General features: G+C 35.7%; 2 protein-coding genes across 3 annotated transcripts; one reads left to right on the top strand and one right to left on the bottom strand.

Annotated features, from left to right (window-relative positions):
- On the bottom strand, positions 226 to 18,195 carry LOC109724835 (homeobox-leucine zipper protein ROC2-like). Of its 2 annotated transcripts, XM_020253771.1 has the most exons (13): positions 17,888 to 18,195; positions 17,532 to 17,798; positions 16,693 to 16,952; positions 16,094 to 16,211; positions 4,007 to 4,195; positions 3,177 to 3,587; positions 2,987 to 3,088; positions 2,638 to 2,841; positions 2,336 to 2,513; positions 1,641 to 1,912; positions 1,289 to 1,384; positions 695 to 1,096; positions 226 to 568 (listed from the first exon to the last, which is right to left on the bottom strand). In XM_020253771.1, exons 2-12 carry the CDS (start codon positions 17,646 to 17,648, stop codon positions 731 to 733), a joined length of 2,313 nt encoding a protein of 770 aa, XP_020109360.1. In that variant the 5' UTR covers positions 17,649 to 17,798; positions 17,888 to 18,195; the 3' UTR covers positions 226 to 568; positions 695 to 730. The 2 variants fall into 2 exon arrangements, with proteins under 2 accessions (XP_020109360.1, XP_020109359.1); XM_020253770.1 differs by having other exon boundaries at positions 17,532 to 18,195.
- Positions 7,800 to 12,620, top strand: LOC109724837 (replication protein A 70 kDa DNA-binding subunit B-like). Its single transcript, XM_020253773.1, has 6 exons — positions 7,800 to 7,864; positions 11,609 to 11,879; positions 11,958 to 12,054; positions 12,159 to 12,283; positions 12,363 to 12,441; positions 12,529 to 12,620. Exons 1-6 carry the CDS (start codon positions 7,853 to 7,855, stop codon positions 12,536 to 12,538), a joined length of 594 nt encoding a protein of 197 aa, XP_020109362.1. The 5' UTR covers positions 7,800 to 7,852; the 3' UTR covers positions 12,539 to 12,620.

Below are 19,419 nucleotides of genomic sequence, written 5' to 3'. Positions count from 1 at the left end.
GAACCGGAAAGCTTTAGCTATGTACATATGTTGTCTCCTCCGTTACTTTGAAGTTTGAAAATCTGCAGATATGTGAAATTATGCAATTACTCCTACAAAGTGCCTTTGGAAATCTCATTTATTTGCACGCATTTCCTACGAGGGTGTTTTATTAGAGCCAATTGCCGGATAATATTAATAACGAGATAACAATATAACTGCATGCTGATCTAGGAACACCTGATCTTCACGAGATGGGAGCCAAAGTAGTCACATAAACTAACAACAGAGTATTTCTCAACTATCACTTCAAGGGAAAACACTTACAAAAGAAGAACAAATAACAGATCTAGGAAACTAGATAGAGAGGTGCCTCAGAAAACTTGTAGGTAGAAGCACTTTTAGAGAGAGAGAGAGGGAAAGTCAATACCCGAACCAACACCCCTTGCATAGTGGTGGTGGTGTAGAGAGAGAGAGAGAGAGAGAGAGAGAGAGATGCAAACAATGCATAGCCAACACCACATGGCAAGGAGAGTCTGAGGTGCGTTCTTGACTCGCCACTTTTATGATCTAAATCATTCCCCAACTCCTGTTAATGAAAGAGGGAAAAAGAAAGGAAAGAATGAAAAAAGTTAGAGAACAAAGAGAGTAGAAGTTGAACTTGATGCAAAACCATTACTCAAAAAGGATTGTAGTGCTACCTCAATTAACTCACCATTCGGTCATTAACCTCTCTCAGATTCACCGGCCGTCAGCTCTCACCGCACACCGCAGCCTTGATCCTCTCGACAGTGCACGCAATGAGGCTGTTAACTGTTGCGACCGACCCGAGCGAGAGCTTCGCGGTTGGAACTGAATCGACCAATATTTGAAATGCTACCGTCAGAAGAGACCCGCTAGAGCCGACCTCTACGGTGGTGCCACCGGGCACAGCAGAGGGCCCGTCAGGAAGTATGGCAAAGCCTGATGGCAGGAGTGCGACGCAGTCGGGGTCGCCGCCGTTCAGCACAACATTCATGGCCACGACATCCACTGGTGCGTATATCACGTATGATCCCGTCGGATCGGTGCAGCTCTCTTGGAGTATCAGCATATTGCTCTGGTTTGAGTTCACACTCTACATTTTGATAGCAATTTACCAATAATGTGTGTTCAGTTAGTAGAGATACTAGAGATAGACAAAAGTGTATGTAGCATTCCAAAGAGATCTGTTATGTTGAGGAATGGAATAGTAGAGGTGTAAGGAAAACCAACATACAAGGAAAGAGTGTGAGAATTTTTGTCGATTTGTAGAATATCGTAAACTCACATTGACACGGAGGAGAGATACGCAATTGCCGTGGTCTCTGCCATTAGCTATGTGAGCCATTTCTTGAACAACGCCGCCATTGGAGAGGATGTCCCACTGCATGCACATGCAGTTATAAGCGAGAGACTTGGATGATCTCAAACAACCAATTTCTCTAGAAAAAGTTTAAATTGACAGAGAATAGTAGCTTGTTTGGCCTGACCAGAACTTCTATAGAGGTACTGCTTTACCAAATCTATTTGAATAAGCACTAACAGTTTTTTCATACAGCTAACATACGGAACTCGTTGATCAACTTGAGATAGAGAGGGAGTGAGAGAAGGGGAGGAGGGGGGAGGTGAACAGATGATACCACACTCCGAGAGCTCTCATCGCGGAGGAAATCGAAGACCCGCTTCGGTGATACGGGAAGCCAGAAGGAGGTGGCAGCATTGAGAACAATTCCAGGAGGCCGACCGGGGTCATCAACACTCTTCCTCGTCATTACCCTCACATCCTCGGCACCGCTCCCTGATAGCGTCGTCCATTGATGGGTCGTCGAGGCCGTCACTGCCCCGCAGAAGCTTATGACCATCCTCTCTGCCAACTTCAGCATGCTCTTCCTCCCTTCCGCGCTTGTTATAACTGCAAACACACACAGGTATGCATGAACCAAAATATCTTATACTTCAATTCTCAGTTTTCTAGTTCTCGACCTTTTAATGCAGTTTCTGTTTGGTCCTCAACATGTAAATGATTGCTATATGATCTCTAAACTTTGTATTCTGGTGTAATTATATGTTTTCTGTTAAAATTTTCTGACAAATAAGACAAATGTTCATATGATTACTGTTATCCAACTACCTACCATATAACCAACTTTTTAACTTACTCATATTGCAATCACAAGGAATTTAGTGGAAAAGGGTAAAATTGCAATCAAAATCGAAGCTTGGAGACTCAATTGGACCAATATGAAACATCCTAAAATGTTCTGGATGCCCCTGCTGGTGCAATTAGTTACTAAAATTTTTAGTTAAATGAACAAGATGGTTAGTAAACAATTACCGCCGATATCGCCGGAGGGAATATTACTCGCCATCACACTCGCCAGACGCTCGCACTGCCGATCCAAGGTAGTAACCCATCTCTTCGCCCCGAATGCGAGTCCTGAGTTCACTAAGGGCTTGTATATATTGTGCACAGACCTGTCATCCACTTGATCAACATGTTCAACCCAGATCACCTAGACACACTCAAATTGTGCCATGTTAGTTATAACTCAAATAATAGCAGTAAAGTTCAAAGGATGAGAGTAGCGTATATATGATCAAAGAAGAATTAGCTTTAAGATAAGTTGGTGCAGTTACCTTGGAGTAACCATTTGGCATTTCTTGGATTAAGCAGCCCGATGGCCTCCGTCGGCAAAGCGTTGCAGGGCTATTGGCGCGTAAACTGTCCAAGGAGACGTCGACCACCGCCCAGGTTCCGTCTGCGTGTTGCTTGCAGTACCTCACGAATAAGCTCTCTCGCGTCGGGACGAGCGGGGACGGTACTTGGAACTCTGCCGACATCTAATGAATTTTCTAGATTTTAGTTTGATCCATCGATCCATGTTCTAAGTTAAACATTTGAAAAGGAGAATTATATATTGGACTACTTTGAACTAACAAGGATTAAGAACATTAAATTATGAAGAGATTAATTCAGAATCTATACCACTTGCAATGCTCCATTGTAGTTGCCTGCAACTCCTGTTGATAGCACTTCCAAAGTAGTAGCTCTCGAGACAATACTAGAGAAAATTGTACGCCACTGATTCTGCGAAGTTACAAACGTAAAAGGTGATCGAAAAATTGGCCATAAAATCCGCTTTAAAGTTCTAATAAGAAACAAAACTTGTTCATACCACATCCATTAGTATCTCAACAAGGTTGATATGATTCATTATAACTACCGCGGTCTCCCTCGACGCCTCGGACTTGAGATCGAACGGTTTCGGCCCGATACCTCTCGGAAAATTCTGCGCATACTCTTCTTCGTTGAGTTTCTCCGTGCAGCGTCCGTCCAGCGTCCAGAGCGGCTCACCGAGCTGAGCCATCCTGATGAGCTCTTCCATGGCAGCAACCGCGAGCTCGATAACCATCGGCTTCTCGATCTCTGAATGGCTCCTTAGTATCTCCCCACCGCCGAGCATCTGATGATGATGATCAGTAAACGATTCTAACGGCGAGTGCAACGAGAATGAATCGGGGATCAGCGGGTATGACGCTATCGGCTTCCCGACGTACTTTGCTGCTATTGCCGATATCCTATCAATCTTGGACGACATCGAGACATCCAATCCAATATATATACACAGTGTTAAACAAAATTATGTAAAAATAAAACTATAGTGCATATATATATAAAAACAAAATTATGACCCTGCAATTTTTCATCAAAGGTTAAAAACTTGATAGTAAAAAAGCGTTTTACTATTAATAGTATTCCAGCCTAATTCATATATATATATATATATAGAATGTGGCTGGAATACTATTGATAGTATGGAAGTAGTGTTTACTATTAACTTTTTGACCTTTGAATGTCTAGGATTTAGTATGGGTTGGTAGAATAGTAATAATCTAAGGATAGAAATATTAATAGTAAACACTTTATATACTGTCAATAGTATAGCAGATGAACTCTCTCTCTCTGTATACGTATGTGAGCGTGTGTATAATTATGTTATAATACCTCTTCCCTTAGGCGAGCATTCTCGATGCGAAGGTGGTGCTCGTCGAAGGACATCTCGCCGAGGGAGGCGGGGCCGCCGCAGTTGGGGCACGAAGCATTGCCGAGGGCCTCCTTGTACCTCATGTTCTCCGCCCGCAGCTTCTCGTTATCGGCACGCAGATGGCCGTTCTCCTGCCGCTCTTGCTGAGCCTATTTATTTTTATCACGAAACAAGAAGAGAACATGCATGCAACTATCGTACATTAGTTAGTGAAAGAATATATAAGACATACAAGATAAGCCGAGCTTAAGACTAAAACATTACATGCAGCATCTCTCTCTCTCTCTCTCTCTCTCTCTCTCTCTCTCTCTCTATATATATATATATATATAGTTGAGCTTGAATGCTGTTAGTAGCAAACAGCTCTGTTGCCATCCATTTATTTTCGATATTAGAACTTTCAAATCAACGATCGGTATTATTGAACATGATCTATACCACCTATTTAAAAATCAAATTTTATATTTTTTCGATATTATTCTCTCATCCATCAATTGGACACAAAAATGAACAGATGAAAATTAATATTCTTTAAAAAATGATGATAGAAGTTTTTTAATCAAGATCAAGAGTATAAATCTTATTCTAAATAATTTTAAAAAAATTTTAACCAAAATTCAATTGATTTGAATATCTTTACACCGTTAAACAAGAAAACATATATTTCATATTACTTCTTAAAATTACAAAATTTGAAAAATTTTTATCATTAGGCTAATGATGTCAAAAAAATTTAAAATTTAGCTTCTAGATACTTTAAGTAGTATAGATCAGATTCAATGATATCGATCATCGATTTGGAAACTCCATCATCGAAAACAAATGAGTGACATCGGAGTCTATTTGCTACTACCAGCATTCCAGTTCAACTATATATATNGGATTCGTCTCGAAGTCCCGGATCCAATGACGCAAGAATCACCGCGATCCGACGCCCCTACACAGAGAACAAGCCAAAACGCCAACAGTCGACACTGGAATCAGCAGCAGCAGCAGAGAAGCTCGATAATGGAGTAGTTTGAAGTAACTGAAGGGATTTCGGTGGCCTACTCACCTCGACAACCGCCCTGGGAGCAGCACCACGTCGAGGATGGTAAGGGACAGCAGTCGCCCGGCCTCCTCGCAGCGTCACAATGTTGAAAGCACCCTCGATCCGCTCCGCAGCGCGTCGTCGACGAAGCTTGAGCTTCTCCCTTGAGCTCCTCCACCACCTCTACTCAGCCAAGGGGGAAGAGGAAGAAGCACAGCAGAGGAGGAAGAAGCCCTCCCCCCTCTCTCCTCCCTGCTTTTAAGGTAAGGGGAAAAGTGGTGACAAGACTAGAGAGGAAAAAGTCAAACAGCACCATACCTGTCAAAGTGTACCGGTACAGCTCACTGAAAATCTGCTATTTCGCAGATCTTCAAGATACACGCTGCTCTCAAGTTCCCACAAGGCCCGTTTGGCGTCCACTTCGCGCCAACGCGACCCGGACTTGACCCGACACTCTCCAGAGCTGTCGACAAGCCTCAGCTAAAATTCCCGGTCTCTACATTATGGATGGTCTATGTTTTTTTTTCTTGATTTTTTTTAATTCCTTGATCATGATGAATGGTTCTTCACGATGCAACATCAATCATGCATGGATTTATCCAAATAACAAAGCAACGGGAAGTCCTTCTCCCCTAATACTTATAACATATTTTATATTCATGATCATCGCTATCCGATGATCATAACGTGTATAGGAACATACCATGTCAGCGAAAAATCGGCTTTTGACTGTCGTTTCTATTCTGATCCCATCTTTTAAGCTTTAGCATCTTAGTCCCCAGACCCCACAATTTGTTCATATTAGGTTTTCACCGATCATTAATCCATCCTAGGGCAACATATATGACAAACGCATAAATTCTAAATTATTAACATAAATAAAAGTTATCATTATCTTATAATTCAATCCCAACTGATGAATTATTTATAGGATCATCAAACAAATGGAAGGGAGTAGGCAAGATAACAATAAAGGGAAACAAGGTACCTATTATTGGATATTTAATGATTAGAGCTCTTTATAATATAATGATCTTTAGTATGGTATATATATTTATTAATTATACAAAATTATATTTATTGTAGTAGCGCCTGCTGAAAGAAAACGTCTATATAATCGTCAAAGATATGCTCGGATGACAGTTGAAGAAAAAGAAGATAGACTAAGAAGGAGACGTAATCTACGTGCTGAAAGGAATAATGCTGAATCAGTTATCATAGGTGAATCAGAAAATAGTACAAATGAGACCAGGACAGAAGGTAATAGAGAAGAGAAATTATGAATATTACATTCCAAATATATCACTAGCATTCAATGATTTATTATAATATTAATTTGATGCAGTCAGTTTTGCTGAGAAGAAACGTATGTATAATCGCGAGAGATATACAAGTATGACAAATGAAGAAAGAGAAATGAGGCGTAACAAAAGGCGCGAAACTTATAAAAGCTGTCATACTTTTATAAGTGTGCCTTTGGAGAATCAAATTGGGGAATCTGGCGTGTCACTTGAAGCATCAAATAGCAGTCATTTAGAAAAACCAAGCCTTGCCCTTGAAGGTATTGTAACTTTTTTCATGCAATATATAAATTTATAACATATAATTATTTAATTTTATTAATAATTTAGACTTAATTTTTTATATTCCACAGATAGTGCTCATGAATTTGAAGATGATTGTGACGAAGGAATTAACTATTTAGTTGATACAAATGACAGTGCAACTGAAGGTAATATAATATAAATAAAAAATCCAACTATATTTGCGTATAACAACTAATTATTTTAAATGATTTTGATAGGATTGGGTTTTGAATATCCCGACATAGCCGTCATTGATGTCAATTCCAACAGTGTTGAAAGTGAACAAAATCTCTCTGGTGGCTGCGAGGATAATGGTATTGACTATTCTGTATATCATAACTTACCCACAAAGCATCATATTTTGAAGACACAACGAAATTGCGTATATTGTGGGGCAAAAAAATTTCAATATGAGTTTCCAGCATTCTGTTGCATGAACGGAAAGGTTAATTTAGTGCATCCAACAGTTCCGGATGAACTATACCAACTTTTCACAACTCACAGCAGTGAATCAACTCAATTTAGAAGCAATATCCGAAGATATAATAATCATTTTTCCTTCACGTCAATGGGGGTTCGACTTGATAAAGACTGTGCATCTATGCGAGGTGGTATATACACTTTTCGTGCACAAGGACAAATATATCACTTTTTGGATCAGTTAGTTCCAAAGGAAGATGGGCCAAAGTACATGCAATTATACTTTTATGATACTGATTATGACATCAATCATAGATTGCAAAGAACATCTTATCTTGATGACAAAATGGTTAGCAAGCTTGTGCGCATTCTATCTACAAATCCATATGTTGCAAGTTTTAGGAGTCTTGGAGACATTGGAACACTTGATAATTATAGGATTACTTTAAGCACAAGTGTTGAACTAGATCAAAGAGTATATAATGCACCTACTGCATCGCAAGTTGCAGCTATTTGGGTGGAAGGCAATGGATGTCCTCAATTTTACAAGCGGAGCATTGTTATCTACGATAGATCCAACTATACTCATTTCATTCAACCATATTATGGATGTTATGATCCATTATCGTACCCTCTATTATTTCCAAATGGAGATCCAGGATGGCAACCAGATATACCTATTGCAGGAGAAGGGATATCATCTACAAACCATGTAGACTGCAGGAGTATTACTACTCTAACATCACAGCAAAGTGAACATATCATTATAGATGATAATGAAGGTGATTAATTACTTTGTACTTTTTTTTTCTTGATAATTTGTATAGACTAAAGAACTTTCATAAATGAAAAACTAAATATATAACTAAATTTACTAATTTTTACAGGAGTTGGTAAACGTTACAGGAAACAGATTTCTATTAGAGAGTACTATTGTTTTAGGCTTCAAATTCGTCCTGCTGTGAAATCTATATTGTTATTATCTGGAAGATTATTACAACAGTTTGTAGTTGATATGTATATTAAGATTGAGTCAACGAGACTGGATTTCATTATTAAGGACCAAATAAGAATTCGAGCCGATTTGTATCAAGGCATTGTTGATACTGTAGCATCTGGTGAAGTGCGTGGTAGTATGGCTGGCAAACGAATTGTACTTCCCTCATCTTTTATAGGTGGTCCTCGGGATATCCGTCGGCGCTATCTAGATGCTATGGCATTAGTTCAACGTTATGGCAAACCTGATATATTTCTTACAATGACATGCAATCCGGATTGGGATGAAATTAAAGCAGAACTGAGGCCTGGAGAGCTAGCACAAGATCGTCCAGATTTGACTTCAAGAATTTTTAGAGCTAAACTTGAAGACTTAAAAGACCAATTATTCAAAAGAAATACATTCGGTCAGGTTGCTGCGCATGTGCATGTAATAGAATTTCAAAAGCGTGGATTGCCCCATGCACATTTTTTGATTATATTAGCCTCTCATAACAAAATAACAACACCAGATCAGTATGATAAAATTGTGTCTGCTGAAATACCCGATCAAATCAAATATCCTTTGCTCCACCAATTAGTTGTCAAGCACATGATCCATGGACCTTGTGGAGCATTGAAGCCACATAACGCATGCATGAGAGATGCAGATTTCAGTACCCTAAACAATTCACTGAGAATACTATTCAAGGAAAGGATTCATATCCTATATACCGAAGGAGAAAAAATGGTCGTAGAGTAAAAGTAAGAGGTGCCATTCTTGATAACAGATGGGTCTCACCGTACAATCCATATTTACTAATGCGATACAATTGTCATATTAATGTTGAAATATGCTCAAGTATTAAAGCCGTTAAGTATCTATTCAAGTACATATACAAAGGTCATGACAGGGGAGCAGTGAATGTCGAGGGATCATCGAGTAACATTGAAATTAATGAGGTTCATTTATTTCGAGATGTTCGTTGGGTATCTCCGCCGGAGGCTATGTGGAGAATTTATCAATTCAACTTAAATGAAATGTATCCTCCCGTAAAGTCATTACAATTACATTTACCTGATATGCATTTTGTGACATTTAAAGATTTTGATGATTTGCAAAGAGTAATTGACAGGGAGAACAGTTCGAAAACAATGTTGACCGAATACTTTCGAATGAATTTAGTTGATCCAGAAGCTAGGAATTATTTATATCGAGAGTTTCCAGAACATTATGTGTGGTGTAGCACTGGAAAATATTGGAAAAGAAGACAGAAGAAGTACGAAATAGGTAGAGTAGTAGCTGCTAACCCAGTGGAAGGAGAGCGATATTATTTAAGGATTTTACTAAATCATGTTAGAGGAGTTACATCATATATTGATCTTTTAACTGTTAATGGTGTAATATGTAACACCTTCAGAGAATCGGCTGAAAAACGTGGACTTATAGATACTGATGATAGTATTTCTGAATGTTTAGCTGAGGCATCAACATTTCAATTTCCACAAGGACTTCGACGACTATTTGCAACAATTTTAGTGTATTGCGAGCCATCAAATATACGTGCATTATACACTATGCATTTCAACTCAATATCGGAGGATTTTCGACAGGGTAATCTAGATTCTATTAGAGTCGAGCAACTTGTGCTTCGTGATATTTCAATCTTTCTGGAATCAATGGGAAAGAAGATTTTCATGTATGATCTACCACCCATTTTAGATGACATAGATTATTATATAGATGAGGTGAGGGAAGTGCATGACGAATTGTCAATTATTGTTGAAGAAGAACACTTAAATGCTCAACATTCTCTAAACTCTGAGCAAATGATAGCGTTTGAAGAAATTATGAGTCACATCCGTGAATCAAAAAGTGGATTATTTTTTATAGATGGACCTGGTGGCACTGGAAAAACTTTTCTTTATAAAGCATTGTTGGCAAAAGTACGATCACTAGGGCTTATTGCTATCGCGACAGCAACATCAGGTGTGGCAGCTGCTATCTTGCCTGGCGGTAGAACAGCACACTCAAGATTTAAAATTCCAATAATAGTCAATGAAGACAGCATTTGTCACATTACTAAACAAAGTGGAATTGCGAAGCTTTTATGCCAAGCAACACTAATTGTTTGGGATGAGGCTTCTATGACAAAAAGACATGCATTTGAGGCGCTTGATCGGACATTGCAAGATATAATAGGATGCACTTCACCATTTGGCGGAAAGATTATGGTATTTGGAGGGGACTTTAGACAAGTCCTTCCTGTCATAAGACGTGGGACAAAAGCAGAGATTATTGAATCCAGTTTAAGGGCATCTTATATTTGGCCTTCGCTAAAAAAATTCGAACTGATTCAAAATATGAGAGCAAAGTCGGATCCGTGGTTTTCACAGTATCTATTAAGAATTGGAGATGGAGTTGAAAAAACTATTTGTGGTGACTATATTCAGCTTCCTAATGATATGGTGATCAAGTATACGAATAATGAGCGTTCAAAAAAGGAGTTAATCGACGCAGTATTCCCATCTCTTAAAGAAAATGCCAATTTATCTTCTTATATTATAAGCCGAGCTATACTTTCAACTAAGAATGAATACGTCGATGATATAAACAATGAATTAATACGGAATTTTCCTGGATCGGAATTTGTTTATTACAGTTATGATGTTGCTGACGACGATACTCACAATCACTATCCGACAGAATTTTTGAATTCACTGATGCCAAGTGGTTTACCACCTCATAAGCTTACACTTAAAATTAATTGTCCTATTATCCTTTTGCGAAACATCGATCCGATAAATGGTTTATGTAATGGAACAAGATTGATTTGTAAGGCGTTCCAAAAAAATGCAATTGATGCTGAGATCGCTTATGGGCAACACAGTGGAAAAAGGGTCTTTTTACCAAGAATTCCATTATGTCCTTCAGAAGATGACAATCTTCCTTTTAGATTTAAAAGAAAACAATTTCCAGTACGTTTGAGCTTTGCTATGACAATAAATAAAGCACAAGGACAAACAATTCCAAATGTCGGAGTATATCTTCCGGAACCAGTGTTTTCACACGGTCAGTTGTATGTAGCTTTATCTAGAGGGATATCGCGCAGTACTACAAAAATTTTAGTAAAACCACATGAAAAAATGGATCACGAAGGAGTCTATACAAAAAATATTGTTTTTAAAGAGGTTCTTGCATCCAATCAAGGTAATTATTGCACTTAAATGAATTGAATACCTTAATTATTAAATTTTGTTGCTCATATATTCATATAATTATATAAATTTTAATTTTACTTTTATTGTTTTTTTGTTTTTTACAGGATGAGTATTGTTTACTACACACCAATCCATTTTCTACATCCTTATCGGCATCAGTTCAACATAAGAGTAAGGCTACTTTTAAAGTGTGATATCGAATATCCTGGAACAAAAAGACAACGGCTTCAACTTTTACTTCTTGATGAAAATGTACGTAATTTCATATTAATCTTTAATTATATGTTAACCATATATTCTAATTGTTATATTTCTTATTTTCATTATAGGGATATAAAATTCAGGGATTTGTATACGGGAATGACGTTGGAAGACTTGACAAAATTATTTTTGAGGGTAAAATCTACACATTTTTTAATATAAGAGTACGTCTTACAACTGCGGGACTAAAAATTACAGCAAATGACTACGAATGTGTAATCACAAGTGCTACAAAAGTTGAGGAAGTTACAGAAGGTTTCGCAAAATTTCCAAATTATGCATACTCATTTGTTGCTTTGGAGAAATTGGGTAAACTCATCAACAATAAAGTTCTGATTGGTATGTTATTCACTATTCTTATTTAGTATTTTTAATAAAAAATCTTAATTTGAAATAATAATTTCTTTTTTGTCATAGATGTTGCAGGAATGATAGTTCATGTGGAGAAGGCAGAGTTTATAAAAGGACGCGATGGCAATCGTCCAAAAAGAGAGATTATAATTATGAATAAATCGTATGTTATTCTTTAACTTTTTAGAAGATATTTGAGAAAAAAAAAGTATTATATTTCAAAATATTATTTACTAAAAAATATTTTATTTTTATTTAATTATGCAGCCGTTGGTTCGTTAGATTAACATTGTGGGATAGTCTTGTCACAACCCGAATAGGCATGTGGAAAGATGCAATACAAAAAAAACTTATAATAGTTGCAACTGCACTGCACGTAGATTTTCGTAAAGGTACATTTCTATATATATTTAAATAATACATTATAATATATTTATTATTTGATTATAACTCAATATTTTTTTTATTCAGGGGTTTGTTTGTCAACAAGTTTCGCAACGAAGATACTTATCAATCCACAAATTGCTGAAGTTGAGGAGATCAAAAGGAGGTACGTAAAAATTATTTAGCAATAACAATTTTCATACCAATTTTTATAAGTCCAAATAATTTATGATTTTCTTGGCATTTACTGCAGCCTTCTTTAACATCAAGATACATAATGCAGCGAGAATATTGACATCAATTATGCACAGAAGATGGCTATTGGATCAATGATGCAGAGAAGATGTCATTTCTAATTTTCTGCTTGATGTTATTTAAAAGAATATTAATTATACTTTTTAGCTATTCAAACTTTATATTTCATTTATTATGTCAATATATTTTTTGTAATTTTCGCATTATATATTATTTTTCATAAATAATCATTCAAAGCATATCTTTCTTAATAGCGTGAATTATTATTTTAAATTTTTAAGATATATATTTAGCAATCATATAAAATATGGCCAAAAATTAAATATTTATTAAAAAAAATTTTACCCTCGCGTAATAATTATTACGTGCATTTGCACGTACATTTTACTAGTATATATATATATATGTAGGCTAATGCTACTATCCTATTAATAGGATAGGAGCACTTGTCCTATCAAGTTGTTCTTGATGATCGAGATTCCGAATCGATGATTGGAGCTGTTGAAGTTGATCTAGAGTATTTGAAATATCTAGAAACTAAATTTCATAAATTTTGATAATGGTTTACATGGTGATCAAAGTGTCGTAAAATCGACAATTTTTGACGGTCTATATGAGTCGTTTGCTTGTTTAACGGTGTAAAACAATCCAAATTGCTTGAATTTTTGATAGAAAATTCTTTATACTATTTAGATAATGTTTGATAACTCTGATTACGAGCTGAGAAAGTCTATCCTCTATTTTAAGAAAGTTATTCATTTATGATCGTTCATTTTTCAACTCTTAAGATGAACTTGATAATGATTTTTAAATAATACAAAATTTGGTTTCTAAACATTTCTAATTGTGTAGATCAACTTCAACGGTGCCGATTATAAATTTGAAGTTCCGATCATTCAAATCGACTTGATAGGACAAGGGTCCCAATCCTATTAATAGGATAGTAGCCGGACCCTATATATATATATAGAGTAGGGCTAGAATACTTGTAAAAGTATCATGGGGGTGATACTTGTGTGTTTTTAGCCCTTGGATGGAGGGATGTGAGGTTGAGATGATTGTGGTAGGTGGTGGTAGGTGGTGGTAGGTGGAATAGTGTTTAATCCAATGGCTATTAATAATCAAAAAGTAGATCCAATGGCTTAAAACCTAATAGCACCATGATGGTGATACTTGTAAAAGTATCATAGCTCAACTCTATATATATATATATATATATAGTAGGGCTGCTGTGCTCTTAGAAATACGGAGGTCTCTGTACTCCTGAGCCATTTTCGATGATGAAGTTTCCGAATCAACGATCGGCTCCGTTAAACTTGATCTAGCGTATTTGAAGTTTCTAGAAAATAATTTTTGCGATTTTTCAATATCATTTACCTAGCAATCGAAATGATTCAAAATAAATAATTTTTAACGGCTGAAAATAAAATTTCTATAAAAAGTGGTGATATAGCATTAAAATTTTCGATCAGAAATATTGATCTTGTTGTAGATAGTATAAAGAATTTTGTATCAAAATTTCATCTGATTTGAATACTTCTACACTGTTAAATTTGAAAACAGCAGATATCAACCATTAAAAATTATGGATTTTGAATCCTTTCGATCACTAGGTAAATGATATCAAAAAATCACAAAAATTATTTTCTAGAAACTTCAAATGTGCTAGATCAAATTTAACGGAGCCAATCGTCGATTCGGAAACTCCATCATCGAAAACAGCTCAGGAGCACGAAGGCCTCCGTGCTCCTAAAAGCACAGCAGCCCTGCTCTATATATATATATATATATAGTTGAGCTGGAATGCTCTCGGTAGTAGCAACTAGACTCCGTTTTCACTATCGATTTGTTTTCGATGATGGAGTTTCCAAATTGATGATCGGTTTCGTTGAATCTGATCTATACTACTTGAAGTATTTAGAAGTTAAATTTTAAATTTTTTTGACATCATTTGCCTAATGATCAAAGTTTTTCAAATTTTGTAATTTTAATGAGTGGTATGAAATATATGTTTTCTTGTTTAACGGTGTAAAGATATTCAAATCAATTGAATTTTTGTTAGAAATTTTTTTAAACTTATTTAGAATAAGATTTATACTCTTGATCTTGATTACAAAACTTCTATCATCATTTTTTAAAGAATATTTATTTTCATCTGTTTATTTTTGTGTTCACTTGATGGATGAGAGAATAATATCGAAAGTGTGTGAAATTTGATTTTTAGATAGTTTAAATGGTTTAGATCATGTTTAATGGTGCCGATCGTTGATTTGGAAGTTCTATTATCGAAAATAACTGGATGGTAACAGGGCTAGTTTGCTATTGAGAGTATTCTAGCTCAACTCTATATATATATATATATATATATATGTAGAGTTGAGTTGGAATACTATCGGTAGCAAACGGGCTGCGTTGCCACCCATTTGTTTTTGATGATGGAGTTTTCAAATCGACGATCGGCACCGTTGAACATGATCTATACCACTTGAAGTATCTAGAAATTAAATTTCATACTTTTTCGATATTATTTTCTTGTCCATCAAGTGGGCGTAAAAATGAATGGCTGAAAATGAATATCCTCTAAAAAATAATGATAGAAATTTTGTAATCATGATCGAGAGTATAGATCTTGTTCTAAATAGTTTAAAGAATTTTCTAACCAAAATTCAATTGATTTGGATAGCTTTACACCGTTAAACGAGAAAACCCCTCATATCAACCATTAAAATTACTAATTTTGAAACTCTTTGATCATTAGGTAAATGATATCGAAAAGATTTGAAATTTGATTTCTAAATACTTCAAGTGATATAGATTATGTTCAACGATGCCGATCGTCGATTTGAAAGCTCCATCATCGAAAACAAATGGGTGGCAACGGAGCCCGTTTGCTATCGATAGCATTCCAGCTCAACTCTATATATATATATATATATATATATATATATATATATATTTCTAGAGCTTGGCTACTATACTATCTATAGTACCGAGCTCTGGTACTATAGTGTCGGTTTTCGATCTTAGGGCGTTCAAATTAATGATCCACACCGTTAAAACTGATTTAGGGTATTTAAAGTTTCTAGAAATAAAATTTTATATTTTTTCGACATAGTTTACTTTATGATCAAACTATTTCAAAATTGTCAATTTTCAATGACTATTATGACGAGTTTGGAGTTTAACGGTGTAGAAGAATCTAAATTTCTTCAAATTTTGATAGAAAATACTTTAAACTATATAAATTAAGGTTAACATTCTTGATCTTGAATTTAAAAGTTCTATGCTCAAATTTTAAAGATTATTCAATTTCCACCGTCCATTTTGATATAATTTATTTACTAAGTAAACGATATCGAAAAAAACTAAAATTTTATTCCTAAGAAATTCATATACCCTAGATCATATTTAACGGTGTAGATCGTTGATTTGAACACCCTAAAATCGAAAACAAATACTATAGTACCGGAGCTCGGTACGATAGATAGTATAGTAGCCTAATTCTATATTTCTATGATAATTTTGTGTGTAGCTAGGGTTTTATATTTTGATAAGAGATGGACCTTCAATTGGGTGCGCTTGTTTTGGAACCAGAATTTGACTTGGAGGGGCTCCAAACCGAGCTCTCGGCTCAGCTCCTTCCGCTGCTTGTCATCCGGGTGAGGACACTCCTTGAAGAACCTGATCATTTTAACCTTTGAATGATTAATTAATTAGTTGAATTGGAAAATTCTTAACAACAGGATGTTAATGTATTAATTAACTAAGTTGCATGATGTAAAATGCATGATTATGTATATATGTTAATCCATATGTATGAAAGAAAACAATATCTGAAATCTGTAGAGATTAATATTAACATGATCAAAAAGATAAAATATTTCACAGACAAGAACTTTTTTTGGTTTTTTTATCAATGTTTTTTTTTTCCTCCTCTTTTGATCTATTATTATGTGTAGGGAGAGAGAGAAATTAAGCATAGAAGAGATTTTCCTTTAGTAATTACGAGGATGTTATGTTGTTAGTCTTAATTTGCTTTATATTTTCGTGTAAACATACCAGTTAAGAAAGAAATCAAATTGTAAAATGTCAAAATAAAATAGTAAAATGTGCTCTTCTAGTAAAATGATCGAGGAGGAGGTCGATGGACGTCGATCATTACGACTCCAACTCTTGAATTTGGTGTTGGGTGTGGCGGTGGTATCGCTTCTTCTTCGGCCGTTGGTTCGGGTCCTGATCGTCAGCGAAGGCGTCCTCGACCTCGACGTTCTCGCTGCCCGACTTATTGCTCTCAAACTCCTCCTCCAGAGCCGGCTGCACCGACTCGCTCTCTGCGGTGACCGCCTGCAGCTGCGGGATCTCCATAAGATGGTGGTGTTGGTGTTGGAGTACTGGAAGTTGCTGCCCCTCCAACATGTTTGGCTGCAACAAATTTTTTTTTTTTTTTTAAGAAAAGAAAAAGAAGAAGAAGAAGAATGGTTAATTTGTGAAGCTTTTGGCAAGTGAAAAATCGAAAGATAGTAATGGCATTCCAATTTTTGTTTTTTTTTTCAAAGGAAAAGGGTGTATATATATATATATATATATATATATATATGGATGGCATGCATGTCTAGTTATTAAAAGTGTTCTCAACATATATATCCTTAACTAAGCATTTATATATGGGAGTTGAAGAAACTATGAGATCTACATCTTGAACTTGGGTATATATATTTGAATGATGTATACATATATATATAAAGGAATAAAAAATACAGTTTGTATATGTAAAATAAACTGTACTGTTGATATATAGATCAGCCTCTATGGCTCCATATATGTAAAAACATACATGTGAGTTATGGGTAGTGCAGGAATTAATGTATAGTGACTTTGACTCTCTTGCACCCTTGCATCTTCTAGTCGTTTTCAGATGATGTATATACTTCAAACACTTAAAAATAAACAAAAAGTTAAACACATTTAAAGAAGAATTAGAAGATCATAAAAGGAGTTTACGCTTGCGATCTGCCCAAGGGAAAGCGGCGATGAAGACCCATACAAGGCGCCGGCGTTCCTTCCGATCATCGATGTGGGAACATGTCTCATTGGATTCATGATGATCCCTCCAGGCATATTTCGCCTCCACCAAACCCTAATTTCTCATGCACCTAGCTACCTTCATCATGATCTCTCTTCCTCTCTTCATTCCCCCAAACGTGTTTTGCTTGTTCTCATCATCATATCTTTAATTTGATGGTTCCTAAAAGGAATATTGAAGAGTAGCTGGGACAGGTGACAAATTAGGTTTAGTGATCATCCAAGGTGTGTATATACTTTGTTAATGGGCTTACAAAAAAGGAGCAAATACCAACCAAGAATCTAAAGGAAAGAATAAGAAATTGCTTGATAGTAGCCTAGATCTTGGCCAAGATCTCTTATTCTTTCTCCTCCTCTCTCAGAACTCTTCTCTTTTTTTGTTTGTGAAAGAGAAAATAAATAGAAGAAAGTGCATGCATGAAAGCAACTGTTGGTGCATGCAGAAATTAAAGAAAGTATAGCTAGCTAGGTTGGTCTCTGAGAAGAGGCTAAGGAAGCAAAAGATGAACCATTAAAGGGGGGGTGGGAGGGGGTGATCATGGGGAGGAGAAGAGGAACAAGGATGGAGAGGAAAGAGGAAGAGGAAGGAGAAAGGGGGGAGAATAGGTGAAGAGGAGTTATTGCTGAGTATATGAGAGGGTGCAATTGCATTTATTGATAGCTAGGTTGGTGTTATTGCTTGAGAGAGAGAGAGAGAGAGAGAGAGAGAGAGAGAGAGAGAGAGAAGTATGAGGGGTTTACTTCTTTTCCACAATGTGAAGAGGTATGAGTGGTTTACTTCTTTTGTTCCCACAATGTAGTCAAATCCTTTAATTATTAAGATTAACAGTATTAATTATTATGCTTATAAGTAGAACAGTTACTCGGTGAAATTAGTAGTACTGGATTCATCATGAATCTTATCGGACCCTCAAATTAACATATACCCATATGTAAGTACAAGAAATTGCGCATGCCATCCTTTTTTTTTTTTCCACAAATTCTTAAATGCAAAGAGATTAATTACATGCATGCATCTTCAATGCAATAATTGTTTGTAATTAATGAAACTAAATATCAATAATAAATATTGGTGTAGTCGATCGCATGCAATTAAATTAATTTTCTTAAGCTTTAAATTTAGACGAGGTCCAAAATTTCATCAGTCTTAGTTTAAATCTTTCCCCTTTCATATTTAAGCAGATTCAACAATTATAAAAGCATGCATGTAACTATATATATATATATATATATATATCATGTATATGCATGATATCGATCTTAACATGTGTAATATTACTCTCTCATATGTAGCAACAACTATCGTTAATTTCTTGTTTTCTAAACACTTGTATAAGCCTGTTTTTCTAAATAAAAAAGTTATTTTAGATAACATAACACTAAAACTTCATATTTTTATGTATTTATTTATTTGTTTGTTTATTTATTTTGTGTGTGTGTTAATGGTGCCAGCTATATGGCTAGCTATATATATGAAGGAAACCCTAGACACAAATGTCATGATGGGCCCGAGGGGTGTGGTTGCTTCTGATTCCAATTTTACTACTGAGATCAACCAACTCCCCCTCCCCCTTATTAATCCATTTAATTTTCGTATAAGAATAAACGTACGTACTCCTGCGTACCTTGTCCTCATAATATATACATACGCAACTAATATACTACATTAACACAGATAATGTAAAGATTCTTTATATATAGGTTTATACTCAAATTAAGCTTAGAGTTGAGCTTATTATTTACAAACTCTCAACTTAATTTTCAATCCTTAAATCTACAACTATTTCACCTATCTCCACTAAATTAA

This window comes from Ananas comosus, linkage group 19, assembly GCF_001540865.1.
Source record: "Ananas comosus cultivar F153 linkage group 19, ASM154086v1, whole genome shotgun sequence".
NCBI classification, from domain to species: Eukaryota; Viridiplantae; Streptophyta; class Magnoliopsida; order Poales; family Bromeliaceae; genus Ananas; species Ananas comosus.
The sequence above is the reverse complement of the archived record's forward strand: the minus strand, read 5'-3'. Positions and strand labels throughout refer to the sequence as shown.

Bases quoted from the DNA above. Each gene is read 5' to 3' on its own strand.
- LOC109724835 (XM_020253770.1), bottom strand. From the start codon at position 17,648: ATGCCTGGAGGGATCATCATGAATCCAATGAGACATGTTCCCACATCG. The intron at 3,089-3,176 runs GTATGAACAAGT...GTAACTTCGCAG, and splicing joins TTGAGATACTAATGGATGTG to AATCAGTGGCGTACAATTTT. The intron at 2,514-2,637 runs GTAACTGCACCA...GAGTGTGTCTAG, and splicing joins TGCCAAATGGTTACTCCAAG to GTGATCTGGGTTGAACATGT.
- LOC109724837 (XM_020253773.1), top strand. The intron at 11,880-11,957 runs GTATGTTATTCA...TTTTTGTCATAG, and splicing joins CAACAATAAAGTTCTGATTG to ATGTTGCAGGAATGATAGTT. The intron at 12,055-12,158 runs GTATGTTATTCT...TTAATTATGCAG, and splicing joins ATTATAATTATGAATAAATC to CCGTTGGTTCGTTAGATTAA.